The 13,517-nt window shown below is 43.2% G+C and overlaps 4 protein-coding genes across 4 annotated transcripts; 3 read left to right on the top strand and 1 right to left on the bottom strand.

The window, feature by feature from the left end:
* Positions 1 to 561: 561 nt before the first annotated feature.
* Positions 562 to 3,192, top strand: FA14DRAFT_161007 (actin-like ATPase domain-containing protein; the record flags this gene model as incomplete). The annotated part of the gene is made up of 1 exon (XM_025498933.1): positions 562 to 3,192. A coding segment is annotated over exon 1 (2,035 nt), but the record flags the coding sequence as incomplete, so codon positions are not given.
* A 1,224-nt stretch (positions 3,193 to 4,416) lies between these two features.
* Positions 4,417 to 5,286, top strand: FA14DRAFT_161006 (uncharacterized protein). The gene has a single exon (XM_025498932.1). It carries the CDS (start codon positions 4,454 to 4,456, stop codon positions 5,204 to 5,206), a length of 753 nt encoding a protein of 250 aa, XP_025356467.1. The 5' UTR covers positions 4,417 to 4,453; the 3' UTR covers positions 5,207 to 5,286.
* A 495-nt stretch (positions 5,287 to 5,781) lies between these two features.
* FA14DRAFT_146375 (uncharacterized protein) lies at positions 5,782 to 8,994 on the top strand (the record flags this gene model as incomplete). The annotated part of the gene is made up of 8 exons (XM_025497311.1): positions 5,782 to 5,893; positions 5,936 to 6,723; positions 6,775 to 6,853; positions 6,917 to 7,195; positions 7,226 to 7,357; positions 7,535 to 7,908; positions 8,050 to 8,764; positions 8,843 to 8,994. 8 exons carry the CDS (start codon positions 5,782 to 5,784, stop codon positions 8,926 to 8,928), a joined length of 2,565 nt encoding a protein of 854 aa, XP_025356466.1. The 3' UTR covers positions 8,929 to 8,994.
* An 86-nt stretch (positions 8,995 to 9,080) lies between these two features.
* Positions 9,081 to 11,255, bottom strand: FA14DRAFT_155565 (uncharacterized protein; the record flags this gene model as incomplete). Its single annotated transcript, XM_025497763.1, has 6 exons — positions 9,081 to 9,323; positions 9,383 to 9,645; positions 9,898 to 10,084; positions 10,153 to 10,265; positions 10,326 to 10,527; positions 10,953 to 11,255. 6 exons carry the CDS (start codon positions 11,253 to 11,255, stop codon positions 9,081 to 9,083), a joined length of 1,311 nt encoding a protein of 436 aa, XP_025356465.1.
* Positions 11,256 to 13,517: the final 2,262 nt, after the last annotated feature.

Raw genomic sequence — 13,517 nt, 5'->3', positions numbered from 1 at the left:
TTTAATACTATCGATTCTTTAGTATTTATTAATATTTTTATCGAATTATATTGATTCATGATAAATCGTTAATATTATACTTGATGTATCAGAAAACAGTGATATTTTCAGAGCCGGGCAAGTAGAGCTGTTAACTCTGTTACGTTTTGTAGTCTCCAGGCACTGCTTTCTGATTGATATTAATAAATTGTGAGGTAGAGAAAAGTGGGTAGAATTTACATGTGATATGAGACTATTTATATTCAACAAGTGGGCTAATTATGGGCACCAAAACTGTGGTTCGTCAGCCTTTGTGGCGGAACAGGCGTTAAGGCGTGATACGGCGTGATACGGCAAGTGACGCCTGTACACGTGTCAGGCGTACCGTATACGTCATATCCCAACACATATATCAGCATATATCAATCTCTCTTTCCCGCTTATATCAGCGAATCACGTTTACTTACTAATCGAATACCTTCAAATACACTTTCAGGTCTATCAATCACTAAAATATATATTTCTGATCAGACAGATGGGTATGAAAGACTGATTATTTTAGCCTTAAACTCAATGATATGGTACAGCGACATCGAAATCTCAGATTGTGCACGTGATCACACTTTCAGTTGTTCCACTCTGGCCGTGCACACGCCTGGGGATCATTCTTCCCCTTCTGTGTTACATCTTCCCAACCTTCATCCTCAAAAAGGATGCTTTTGCAGCCCATAGCGGGGCCAATATAGTTCCAAATGCCAGCAGCACCAATCGCAGGAACAAGGGATCTTCCCTTAAGTTTTACGTCATTCTTTGCACCTCCTCCAATAAACGCAAAAAATGTTGCATCACAATATGCACGAACAGATCAACAAAGTTGGATGGCAAGGAATGGGGCAACAGAATCAATAATGAATGAAACTGCGGCTGCGCTGGCGATGAAGAAGAATAAAAAACGAAAGAGAGTAGCAAATCAGGGAAATGAAAATGATGCAGATGCAATGGTAGAAAGTGATGTAGACGATGAAGAGGAAGATGGAGAAGAAGAAGCAGCAGAGGCATCAACATCTTCCAACACGATTGTCATATATCCCGGATCTCACTATCTTCGGATAGGACTATCGTCCGATTTGGCGCCTATAGAAGTACCGCATGTACTGGCGAGAAGAGACGGACTAAAAGTAGCGAAAGAACAACAAAGCACAGATGGAGGCGAAGAGGCAGCAGCCGATTCAGGTAATAATGCTGCTCTTATCGCAGGGACAGATGCTTTACGTGCTGATTTGAAGTCGATCTTGCGGAATATGAAGCTGAGGCCGGTCGCAAATGGACGTCAACAAACAGCCAACTATAATGCCAGTGTCAAACCGGAGAAGCTAGCAGAGCATCAAGACGTCTTCGCCGTAGATTGGACACAATCCAAGAGCGTGAAGGAGAACGTCATCCTCGGAGAAAAGGCTGAGAGACTTGATTGCTTCTCTTCTGGCAAGCAACAGGAAGACGAAAAGACATGGAAGCTGTTCTATCCATTTAAGGGTGGGCATCTCAACTACGAAGAATATGCAAAGCATTACGGAACATATGCATGTCATGCTGCAATGATGAATGACGTGATAACGGTGTGGTCACATGCTATCTCAGCACCAAAAGATGTGGAAAAAGAGACCGCAAGTCAAGTTATCGACCAAGGACTTGGGATACCTTCAAGTGATTGGCAGTACTACAAGGTTGTTCTCGTACTCCCTGACCTTTTCCTACCAGCAGAAGTGGAAAGTTTGGTCAATATGCTTATCCAAGATATGGGATTTGCGGCTGTCCTGGTTCAACAAGAGAGTGTATGCGCAACTTTTGGTGCAGGCTTGAGTTCTGGCTGTGTCATTCACGTTGGAAGCGAGCAGACTCAAATTTGCTGCGTGGATGAAGGACTTGTGATTCCTGATTCTCGCATCATGCTTGATTACGGAGGAGATCATATCAGCACATACTTTATGCATCTTTTGCAGCGCGCCAATTTCCCATACCAGGAGTGCGATTTAAGCAAACGACTGGCAGATCGGTGGTTAGCGGACGAATTGAAGGAACGATTGTCTACGATGGATCCCACACAGCTAGGATTGGTCATCAATGACTTCCATGTTCGTTTGCCGGACAAACAAACACAAAAGTTCTCGTTGCGTACATATGATGAGATCATTGTTGGACCGATGTGTTTATTCAATCCTAGGGTGATCACATTCCCGACATCAAGGAGGAAGCTACTACCCACTTCACCGACATCGCTTGTGTCTGATGATGAGAATGCGGAAACAGAATCAGGATGTTTGCCTACCACTGTAGCAATGACAAATTGTGTTCGTCATCTCCTTCCTGCACCACCACCAACAGCGGTTGCTGTACCGGCTATTGAAGGATCAAAACAAACCACGCCTGTACCTCCTGCCAGTTCCAAACCGGAAGAACCGAGTAAGATGGCTGAGAATCAAGATGGTGAAGCATCCGCTGCACCGTCTGCAAGAACTTCTCCGGTACCTGCAACAAATGGCGGAGCGAGTGAAGCAAAGTCCGTCAAGCCGATCAACGCCTCCGATGCAATGGACGTGGACAAGGGAGAAAAGCCGACGATTGACATTCCCTATGAAGCCAGTAAAGTAGCATTAGATTGGGCAGTATGGAATTCAATTTTAGCAAGTGTTGTATCATGCAGTACGCAAAGTGCGATTGATGAACGTATGAAACGGATGGTGACAAACATGTTTTGTGTTGGAGGAACGGCATTAATGCCTGGATTAGGAATGGCAATCGAAGCAAGAATTCAAAATTATCTTAGCCAATGGTTTACTCAACAAAATAAAGATTCTAGTACGATTCCAAATGTTACAGTCGTTCCGCCTCCGCGTGATATGGATCCAAGGATTGTTACATGGAAAGGCATGGCAGTCTTAGCACGTTTGGACAGTACGCAAGATATGTGGGTAACGCGAAACGAATGGAGAATGTTTCAAATGAGAGCTTTGAGGGAGAAGGCCTACTTTATGAGCTGATCACGCACATACAAGATGTATTATAATTTACAAGCCTGAGAAATGTTGATAATTAAAACTGAGCTACCAAGTCCAACCATGATGCCCTGTCATGAGAATTGGTGCAATCGATCGGATTCGGACCGTTTAAGGTTATGAACGTCAATGCATGCATGCAATTGGCGTAAAGCGGGGTGTACTTTTACAATGAATTCATCATCTATAAATAAAGATTAAGATATCTTGGCAGTCTCGTCTTTCCTTCCTTGGGGAAAGCCGGTTTACGTTAATCTTGTGTTTTGATTTCATTTGCCCTTTGTTTGGCGCAAGACGATTGTTCCTTAATTGCATGTGGCTAGCGCAGCGCAGCGCAAGCTCAGTGATTAATTTACTGATCGCGGAGGCCGTCTTTTTTTCTTTTCTTTTTCTTTTGCCGCCATAAAGTACATGTCTCGATCAATAATCAGACAAAAGGAGCGGACAAACTCGATATCAGGATTAATTTCAGAGTCATGAACGCCAATCCAGTAAATGCACACAATGAGAGAATAGGGGGGGGACTGCTTCCTTTCTTCTCTCGCGTGTCAAATTCCGTGAATTTATCATGAAGGATTGGTAATCAGTGCGGCCCGAATGAAAAGTATATAAGGTCACCTGTTCTCATTCGAATACTAACCTTTTTCTAGCCGCAATTCTCTCAATCTCAACCAAACATCCTCCCACAGTCTTTCTCACACTTTCTTTTGAACCAGCTCGACTTTTCATCCTTTTTGTCTTTCTCTCCACGGCTTTCTCCTATTTGGGCATTCCACTCGCTTATCGCTCGACAATTTAGAGCATTTCAGTGATCGTCGCTGTGATCAAGCACTTCGACCATGCATTTCTCCCACGTTTTCGCAGCCATCACTCTTTCGTTCGCTCTGCAAACGTTGGTGTATGCTGGTGATGGTGACTACTCAAATCCTTCTGATAATTTCAAATCATGTTCATCAAATGTGAAAGTGAAACCAGGCGAATTTGTTGACCTTCACAATCAAGCACGTAAAAGTGTTGGCGCAGGATCTGTTTCATGGGATCAAGGTTTAGCAAACGTTGCACAATGTTGGGCAAACAGATGCGTTTTTGAACATTCACATACACAAGGTTTAGGTGAAAATATCGCTGCTGGCAGCGGTCCTTATACCGATCAAAATGCATTCGTTGATTGGTGGGAAGAATTTAAACTTTATCATAAAGGAGATGATTATTCAGAAGATACTGGTCATTTTACTCAAGTTGCATGGAAAGGTACCAAGAAGATTGGTTGTGGTAGCACTCTTTGTCCTTCAAGTCAATTAGGCTTAGGAGGTACTTATGGACAAGCCCGATTCATCGTTTGTGAATACTTTCCACCGGGTAACGTTCTTGGCACATTTTATGGACAAGTCAATACGCCAACATATGATCCAATGGCAAAGATGGGTGATTATGGTCAAGATGATTATTCCGACAAATACAATGATGATACGCCTCCTCCAATCAGTCCAAAGAAGAACAACACATCGACTAGCACACCAAAGACAAAAACACCCGCCACCACACCTGGCAAAGGCACAGGAGTTACGGTAGGCACTGGTTCTGGCAGTGGGAAGAATACAACAACCACTGGTGGAGGCACAGGCACACCCACTCCAAGTAACGGTTCTGGCTCTGGCTCTTCATCTGGTGGAAGCGGATCTTGTGGTCAAAGTGGTAACAGTGATTACTCTTCCGGCGGCGATTGTACCCCAGAAAAGCCTGGCCGTAAGCACATCAAAAATCATCATGGACACAAAGGTGGCAATCATAAGCCAAAGTCCAATTCTCGTTATTCTACCAATAACGGTTCTGGTGGAAGTGCTCCTCCACCAACAACACAGAACGTTCCACAAGGCTCATCGCAGGGCACTAGTGATTACCAGCAACCACCTTCGCAAAATACTGACAGTCAACCACCAGCGACTGGTAATGGCAGTGACAATGGTTCTCAATCATCAACGCCCGTGAGCAATACTGATGGTGATAACACTCAGAATTCAGACGATTATCAAGCACCTCCCAGTCAAAATGATGATGGTGACGACGATGATTACACCCCGCCAACTCAAGATGACGACGATGATAGCAATGATGATGATGATAATTCCTTCGGCGGCCCAATTTCCATCAGTCTTGGCGGTCTTAACCTTTAAGAACTTTTGCACAAAGAACACCTCATCCGACTTCAAGCTGACTGGTTCAGCTTCACTACAGTACACAACGTTCATGAAGATCCTAGATGGAATTGTACATGTTTTTTCTTCTTTCGTATTATTTGAATCGATTGATAAAAGTTTAAAATTTCCTTTTCACATGCAAGCGGATTTAAAGGTGTTGCCCCAGATTTCCTGATTGTGTGAAAAAGAAGACGCGTCCTTTTACTCAGCTCAACGCTCAGCCTTAAGGCACTGCATGTAAGAAAAAAGGCTCATTTTCTCCACATCCAGAAAACATACACGCATACATTCAATGAGAACGAACCCTTATGATGGAACATGTCTATCAGAAGCAGACAAAGACAAGATCTCAAAGGTCCGTTCTTGATTTGATTCATGTCTGATAAAGAGTGAATACAAACACTTCCCGGCTTTCCTTCTCGCCCTCATTCCTTCCATAAGAACACAAGATGGTGGAAAAGATACCTTTGACATCAGATGGTGATCAACCTTCACAATATCGCACTCAGAATGAAGACCAAGTTCCAGGTGGATTTGACTTCATTGCAACCATGCCACAACACCAACAACAAAGATCGGATGGACTAGATGGAGAAATGGAAGATGCTTCCCTACAAGATGCAGCAATGGCAATTCCAGACATGGATGCATTATCGGTTTCAAGTTTGCATACCACTTCTACAGACCGTGCAGCAGATGAGGAAGCAAATGCAAGTATAGATGAAGATCTAATAGCCGCAACATCAACAGCAGATGCAGAACGAGCTGCTTTGGACGATACAACGCACGATATGGATTGGAATCATTTACTCGGTTTATCAGGACAAGGATTAAATGCTGCAAATGCGGCCACTTCGATGGGCTTCGCAGCCGCACGTCAAACGACCGCATTCAGTCTTTCGGTCGCAAAACGATTCACACAAGGATTATTGGCTTTGCCTGCGATGGCATTGGACGGTACAATAATGGGCAACGCACCCAATACGCATAACTATAGAGCTGATGGCGGTCCAAATTCATCTTCAATTGCTGGAATAACACATGCTGCAGTTGGTGGAATATTTGACGTGATCAGTACGTTGGCCGTTGGTGGAATTGATATCGGAACGGCAATCACTGGTGCTGGCTTGGGTGCCGCTGCAAGTGGTGTAGAAGGCGTTCGAAGAGCACTTGGAAGTGAAGTTTTACGTAGTTTAGGCGCTTTTTCTAGACTCGTTCGAAGAGAATGGCATTCTGCTTCTGATACACTTCCGCCAGGAGGTATTCCTGCTTATTCCATCTTGGGCATCACACAGGCCATGACGGCTTGGGTCAGTATTCAAATGGTGACACGAGAGTACTATGAGAAAAAGATGTTGAGGAATTTAGAGGTTGTGAATCTGGAACAAATTCATGCTTCCATCAAAGCGGCGAAAGAAAAGAAAGAACAAGAGGAAGCCGAACTTCTCAATCGTGCACGAATCGAGCCTGCTCCTCAAGAGACAGAACTTGCAGTATCTTCCATCATCAAGGAGGAAAAGCAAAAAGAAGAGCCAGCTAAAAAGAAGAAAAAGCAAGTGCGCATCCTTGATGATGAAGAATTACCAGGTGACGAAGGAGACGTTATTGATGCAGAGATTGGCAGTGCGGCTGATGCTGCAATCTCGACCGCATTAGAGGAGGAAAAGCCCATCAAGCCTGAGACAGCGACAGATGCTCCATCGGTTACTTCTCAGCCCCTGTCTCCTCCTACCGGATTGAACAATGAAGAGGCAGTATTTGGATTGAAGCGTTATTCGAGATTGGTTTTGGGTGTATACGGTGGTGTTGCTCTTGCTTGGCTTGGAAGTTTGCCTCCCGATTTGATGCAAGCTGCCGGAACAGTAGTAGACGGCGAAGGGGCAACGATCAGACAACCAAACAGCACTTTACCCAATCCCAACACTTCTTCCAACGAATCAAGCGCAGATGAGCCTCTCATCAGCGGTCGTCCACGTGGTCGTTCAGCTGCACAAGATGATGCAGCTGAATTCTTGCGTGCTGCCGCTTCGTTAGATTTGGAAGATGAGGAATTGATCGATGATGAGGCAGGAAGCGTTCTACAAGCCGAGACTACATCAACACCAGCAAGTGCATCTCTTACACCACGTCAAAGCATTTCAATCCCACCAACGGGTGAGGTCTTATTCTCAACTGATGACGACGATTCTGTGATTGTTGATACCGCACGCTCTTCAACTCAAGCAACAACATCTGTCGATCGCACTCAAGCAACAACATCTGTCGATCGCACTCAAGCCACACCTTCATTCGCCGGTGCGGGAGCATCACAACAGCAGCCCGGTCGTTCATACAGTTACTATGACATTTTGATGGGCACTGCGGATGGAGATATTTTCCATAGATTGGGAGGATTGGAACAAGGATTGGCCAAAGAGGGTGATTATCAAGAAACATCTTCTCAAGCAGGAAGTGCTGCTCAGCGGTTACGTCGATTGAACAACCGAGTGGCCCGGCCATCCAAGCCAAGGTATTATGTAGTCACAGATCATACACAACGAAAAATCGTCCTTGTGCTTCGTGGAAGTTTGACACTTGGCGATATCGCAATCGATCTTACGTGTGAATCAGCAAATTTTGACGAACAGTGGTCGGATGATGCTAAAGACAGGAGCGGACAAGGTGAAGAGACTGCAAGTGTTGCCGATAGCGACAGTGAAGCACCTGCAGCAGCAGAAGATTTCTCACCTGAAGCGATCCGTGAACGAGCCGAACAAAGAAAGACGGAAGCAGAAGAAAGAAGAAGTAAACCTCAAGCACGCGAACATGAACGTGGGGAGTTCATCGTTCATGAAGGAATGTATGAAACGGCAAAAGAGATTGGTGAAATTGGAAGACCTGTTCATCGTGCAGTCCGAAGGGCTATGTTGGCTCATCCAGGCTATGCGCTTGATATCACAGGTCACTCTTTAGGTGCAGGTGTTGCGGCCCTTTTGGCAATCATGTGGGCTTCGCCTGATACTGGTTTGACAACCAAGAGCAGTGGCTTACCAACAGGCAGAAAGACACATGCATACTGTTTTGCCGTACCTTGCGTGATGGGCGTCAAATTGGGAAAGCGTGCAGAACCTTTGGTGACAAGTTATTGTTATAGCTATGATTTGGTTTGTCGTTTGAGTTTAGGTGCAATCTTGGACATTCGAAATGCATGTGCTTGGTTAGCATATGAAAATTCTCAACCTTCAACGAATTCACCCGCAAGCAATTCAAACGAATCTACTTCTGGTCTCGCACATCCGATTCGATTGACAAACATTATGCAACGAGCCTTTGTTCATCAATCCGGCCGTCTAAGCGGGCAAAATAAAGCAGATTTAGAAGCTGACTTTTTGGCGTTGAGGAAAACGTTGGAAGCCAACATGAAACACGTCGAATTGTATCCACCAGGAGTAGTTTTGTATAGTCTACCACCAGATGATATCGCTGATGGAATTGAACCTGAACAAGCAAAAGTCCAAGTACGAGATCGATTGCAAAGTGGACGTTTGGTCGGAGGTTTAGGCGCAAATTCTTCCTATTCTGCTGCGCAAAAAGCAGTCTTGTATCGATTGCGCGCCGATGGACATCGTGAAGAAGTATTTGATCAAATCATTCACAGCCGTGGCATGTTATCGAAGCACATGCCGGATATTTATCATTTGGCAATCGATGCTTTGTAGTGGAACTATACCCATCTTTACCTTATGTACGCAGATTATAATGGAATGAAATTCTTTATGCCAGTCTCAACTGCAGTATGTAGATTTGTGAGCGGAAGTGGTGGTGAGGTAGATTGAGAGCAACTGTCAATGACGGGAATGTAGCATCTACTTCAATTATCCGCCTCTCTCCTATTTTGTCTTTCACGATAGGCAGCGCTGTTCTTCTTTGAATTTTCTCTACGCGCAGCCAACCTCTTGGGATCTTTTTTCAAAGCTGCATACCAAGCTCTGCCTATTTCCTTGGTCTTTCTTTTCAGAATGGCATACGCTTTTGGGTCATCCTTTTGAGCTTTTCTATATCGATTCTTTCTTTCCCGATTCTTTCTCTTTTCTTCTTCCTGAGCTTCAGCGCCCTGGATGATTTATCTAATCAGCACCCTTACCGAAAAAGAAGACATCAAGTGGTACTCACCCTTTCTTTGATACGCATTCGATAAATTTGATGTCTGCTCAGACCTTTTGCGTTTTCTGGTCCTTTTCTGCTCTTGCTCAGATCGTCATCTTTAGAAGTCATAGCATTCCTCTTGCGTTTAATAGGCAGCTTACTGCGCACTGAAGCCACTGAAGCCTCATTTTGACTCCTTGCATTGTCCGAAACATCATACTCAATTGGTGTTATGACCTCATGTCTATCAGCTTCTTCTATCGTATTGATCCTCTCAACTTCCACTGAAACTGAAATTGTGATGCGTAAAAGTAAGCAAAGGATTTGAGTGTAGATCTTCAAATTCATCTTCCGAGTTCATAAGCTGGAGTAGAGTTATAAATATGAAGTCATGCTTCACAGGCTGAAGTAGAGTTATAAATGTGAATTCATATAATGCGAAAGTTTCTCAAGTCACTAAGCGGTGCAAAGTATACGAACCCCGCAGTCACGCAACTGAAGATTGCATATGAACGCAAAAGCAAGCTTCTATTGGCTGTTACGTGGTTTCTTGAGCCTCCTTTTCGTCTGCTTTCCGATTGCCTTTTCTTGCTTTCTGTATTCTTTTCCTGCTTCTGCTCTCATTTTCAAGAAAACAGCATGTCTTTCCGGGTCTTTTTTGATGTTTGCTACATATCGTCTTTGGTTTTCTCTTTTTCGCTTCAATTCCATCGCAACGAATTCCAGTCCCTGTAGCAGATTCAAGTTAGGTGTTAGTCAGATGCATATCTAAGGAATACATGATTGTTACAACTCACCATCTCTTCAATCTTTCTCTGCTTCTCACGCATGTACAATCGTTTCTTTTCCAATCGAACTTCTCTCTTTTCTGATGCAGTCAATGGACGATTTTCTTGCATTGCTTTTTGGACTATATCTTTATTGGTACTCATTGTCAATTGGGTTGCATTATACCTTTTCCGCTTCGTACCTACTTTCGGTACGGCTTTTGCTTGAAGATTGTGTCCATCAGGCTCTGGGATAGGCGAGGCATTCGAAGCATCATATGGCCCTAGCTTTAAACTTAAGTCTGGGCCAGGATCTTGCCCCTCATCCATAGCATTGATGAAACAATTGTTCAAGATAAGGAAGACAAGGATGTAATTGCGATAAGACATATTCGTAAAAAGTTGCTGATGAAGGATTGATAGATGGTATAATAGACACTATCAACAATTCAAACTATTTGCGTGCTTTGAAACGAGCCAGGATGGGCAAACGCCCCGTTGTTCGTATGCTATGCAATAAACGTTGCCACAATGTTCGTATCTAAGTATTTCGAAGTTGTGGCTGACCCTCATTGTTGCTTTGAATTGCGTTTTCTCTCTCCAATCTTTTCTTTTCTCTTCTAGTTCTAAACCATTCTCTCCTTCTTGCTTTAAACGCAGAATGCTTCTTTGGGTCCGCGTACAATTTCGCCATGAAGGTATCATCATACTTCTTTTGCTGTTTCTTCGCTGTCAAAAGTGCTTCTCCTCCCTTAGCTCGGGGTTAAGAGGATAAGAAAATAAGAAATTTGAGTCTTTAATCAAGCTCAATACCTTCTTCCCTCACATACCTTTTCCTTGACCTCCCGCCTTCTTCGTTTTTGTCCTATTCGTTTCATTTCTCTTTTATTCTTTGCTGCTCTAGCTGCACTCTCATCAAATTGATCTTGTGTGAATCTGTGATTGTGAACGGTGCTCACTTCTTCTACATTGTGCTTGATTCCTTCCTTATGACTTTGAGGGGGAGCTAGTCGGAGCTGTAAATCGATACCGTCTGTTTCATAGATGGAACTAGTAGCTGTAATTGAGATCGGGATACATATCAACACTATTGACAAAATGACGATAAGTAGCCTTAGATTTAACAGCCTCATTTTAAAGTAAGGTGAAGGTAAAAAGGAACAGGAAAATCAAATTAAAGAAAGAACAAGTTGTCGTAATGGTAAAACAATTCGGATGCCCCGAAGTACAAAAAGCAGTGCACGCACACAATGCGCTGTCATGATAAGTCATGGTACTTTGTGTCATTACGAGAAGGCGGCAGTGGCGTATGAGCAGCGCGCAATCCTAGGGAGTTTCAAGATGCTTAGTTTGCTGATTTTCCTTTGCAGGTGCCTTCGTTCTTCGTTCGTTTTTAGGCAAAGAAGTTCCATCTGCTGTCTTTGCTGTTTTTATTGGCTGCCCATGTCTGACCCTTTTAAGGTTTCTCCTTTTGGACTCAAGTTTAGAAATCTTTCGTTTCTCAGCCAACGTTTTAGCATTCTCTCGATTGTATTGAATAATCTCTTCAGACCTAGAAGGTAGCTATAGCATGTGAAGCAATGGAAAGTGAGTAATGCAGAACAATGAAGAAGAAAACTTGTACGTACACCAAGAATTTTTCTCCTTTGAACATCAAGGCGATATTTCCGCTTATACAACTTTCTTTCTTCCCTTGTTTCCTCAGCGGTCTTGATGCGATGCTGCTTTTTCTTTATTCCTGTATTTATACTGTTTTGCTCTTGAAGCAGAGGTGAGGCTTGTCTCGATGGACTTTTAGAAGCAGCACTAGTTTCTGGATGGTCCGGATAAAGTTGGAGGATAGAATGATATGCGTTAAAATAATCATCGATCTTACGTTGAAAAGACTTTGGGCTGAAATCTTCATCTGAACCATTCGTCTGTGGACGAGGATACGCAGATGTATACGTCTTAGTCATCAACAGTATTGATATCAAGCAAAGAAGAATCATAACGCTACTATGAAGAGGGATTGAGGTATATCGTTGAGATACTCTTTCAACAAAGCTTCTTTAGACAGATAAGAACAGCCTTTAGGTGCGAGTAAAATTTGTGTACTACTATATGTATTATGCCAGCCCCGTATGGCACAGGAAGTTCTGTCGTTATTGTGAAACGAGGTTCCTTGTACACAGAAACTTTTCTACTGTGTACCTACGCCGACATAGAATAAACAATATTCCATAAGAGATTTGATGGATGATCAAATGCTTCAAGCTTATTTTACTTGGAATATTTCGACTTATCAGCTTTAGGATTTTTCCTATATTGTTTCTTCTTCATTCGAAATTCTGTAAGCTTATCTTTGTCTTTCCGGATACGCTCATAGTATGATCGCGAATTGAACTTGTGTCTTGTGTTATACTCTTCATAGCTTTCAGGGTTGTCCTTTTTTCTTTTGAGATAACGTAGCATCGCTTCTCTATTCAACTTTCGCTTTCGTTCGAGCTGCTGTGGAGTCTAAGGTACGGTAATTTTCTAATGAGAGAGAGCAACATTGCAACAATACACCTTATACACTAACCAAGTCTTCATTTCTCCTACTCCGACGCTTACCATCTAGCTTTGGGGGCCTACCACTCTTCTTTCGGACAGTTTTTGCTTCGTGTTGTATTTTGTCTTCTGTCGGATTCGATAGGTCTTGAAAAGGAATGGCTTGTGCAGAAGAATGATGTTCAATCGTGCTTCTGCCGCTGGCTGCCGGATTGTCTGCTACCTCAAGGTTTAGCTCAGGAATGACGGTGGAAATTCCAGGCTGTGCAAGGCTAAGCTGTAGGTCTATACGAGGAGGATGATGACCATTAGTACAGTTTGCATGGCTGACATATAGCAAGATCGTTACTATAGTAAAATTTGTCCATTATGAAAAGTAGATCAGAAACATTGACACTGTCATTAATGGAGGGAAGGTAAGCTAGAGAGGTTACGGATTTTGAGAGGATGAAAAGTGTATAAATCATTAAAGAAACACAAAGGCTGATCAAAAATACACAATTACACAAGAACAAAACAAATTATAAAGTTTTCCTCGGACCTTCGGGTTTGTTGGGCAATCGCTTGAACCTCAAATTAAGGCTGCTTCTTACTTAAGTTTTCCATTCTTTACTTCTTCTTCCGCTCGAGGTATACTTTTGAACTTCGTTGACTTCTTGCCCTTCTGCGAGCAAGTTTTTGAGGGTCCGCTGATACGCTATCATACCATCTTTTATTTCTCAAACGTTTTCTAAGTAGATACAGCTCATGAAGTTTGGGATCCTTTTTCATCTTTGCTACGTAGCGATCACTTACTTCGCGCCGTATCCTATGCTTCTTTGCTTTCGGATCCTCGCTCTGAATAAGTCAGTATAACAAAGCCT

This window comes from Meira miltonrushii, assembly GCF_003144205.1.
Source record: "Meira miltonrushii strain MCA 3882 unplaced genomic scaffold FA14scaffold_2, whole genome shotgun sequence".
In the NCBI taxonomy this organism is placed as follows: Eukaryota; Fungi; Basidiomycota; class Exobasidiomycetes; order Exobasidiales; family Brachybasidiaceae; genus Meira; species Meira miltonrushii.
Note: the sequence above shows the minus strand (reverse complement) of the source record. Positions and strands in the feature narration are given on the sequence as shown.

Bases quoted from the DNA above. Each gene is read 5' to 3' on its own strand.
- FA14DRAFT_161006 (XM_025498932.1), top strand. From the start codon at position 4,454: ATGGGTGATTATGGTCAAGATGATTATTCCGACAAATACAATGATGAT.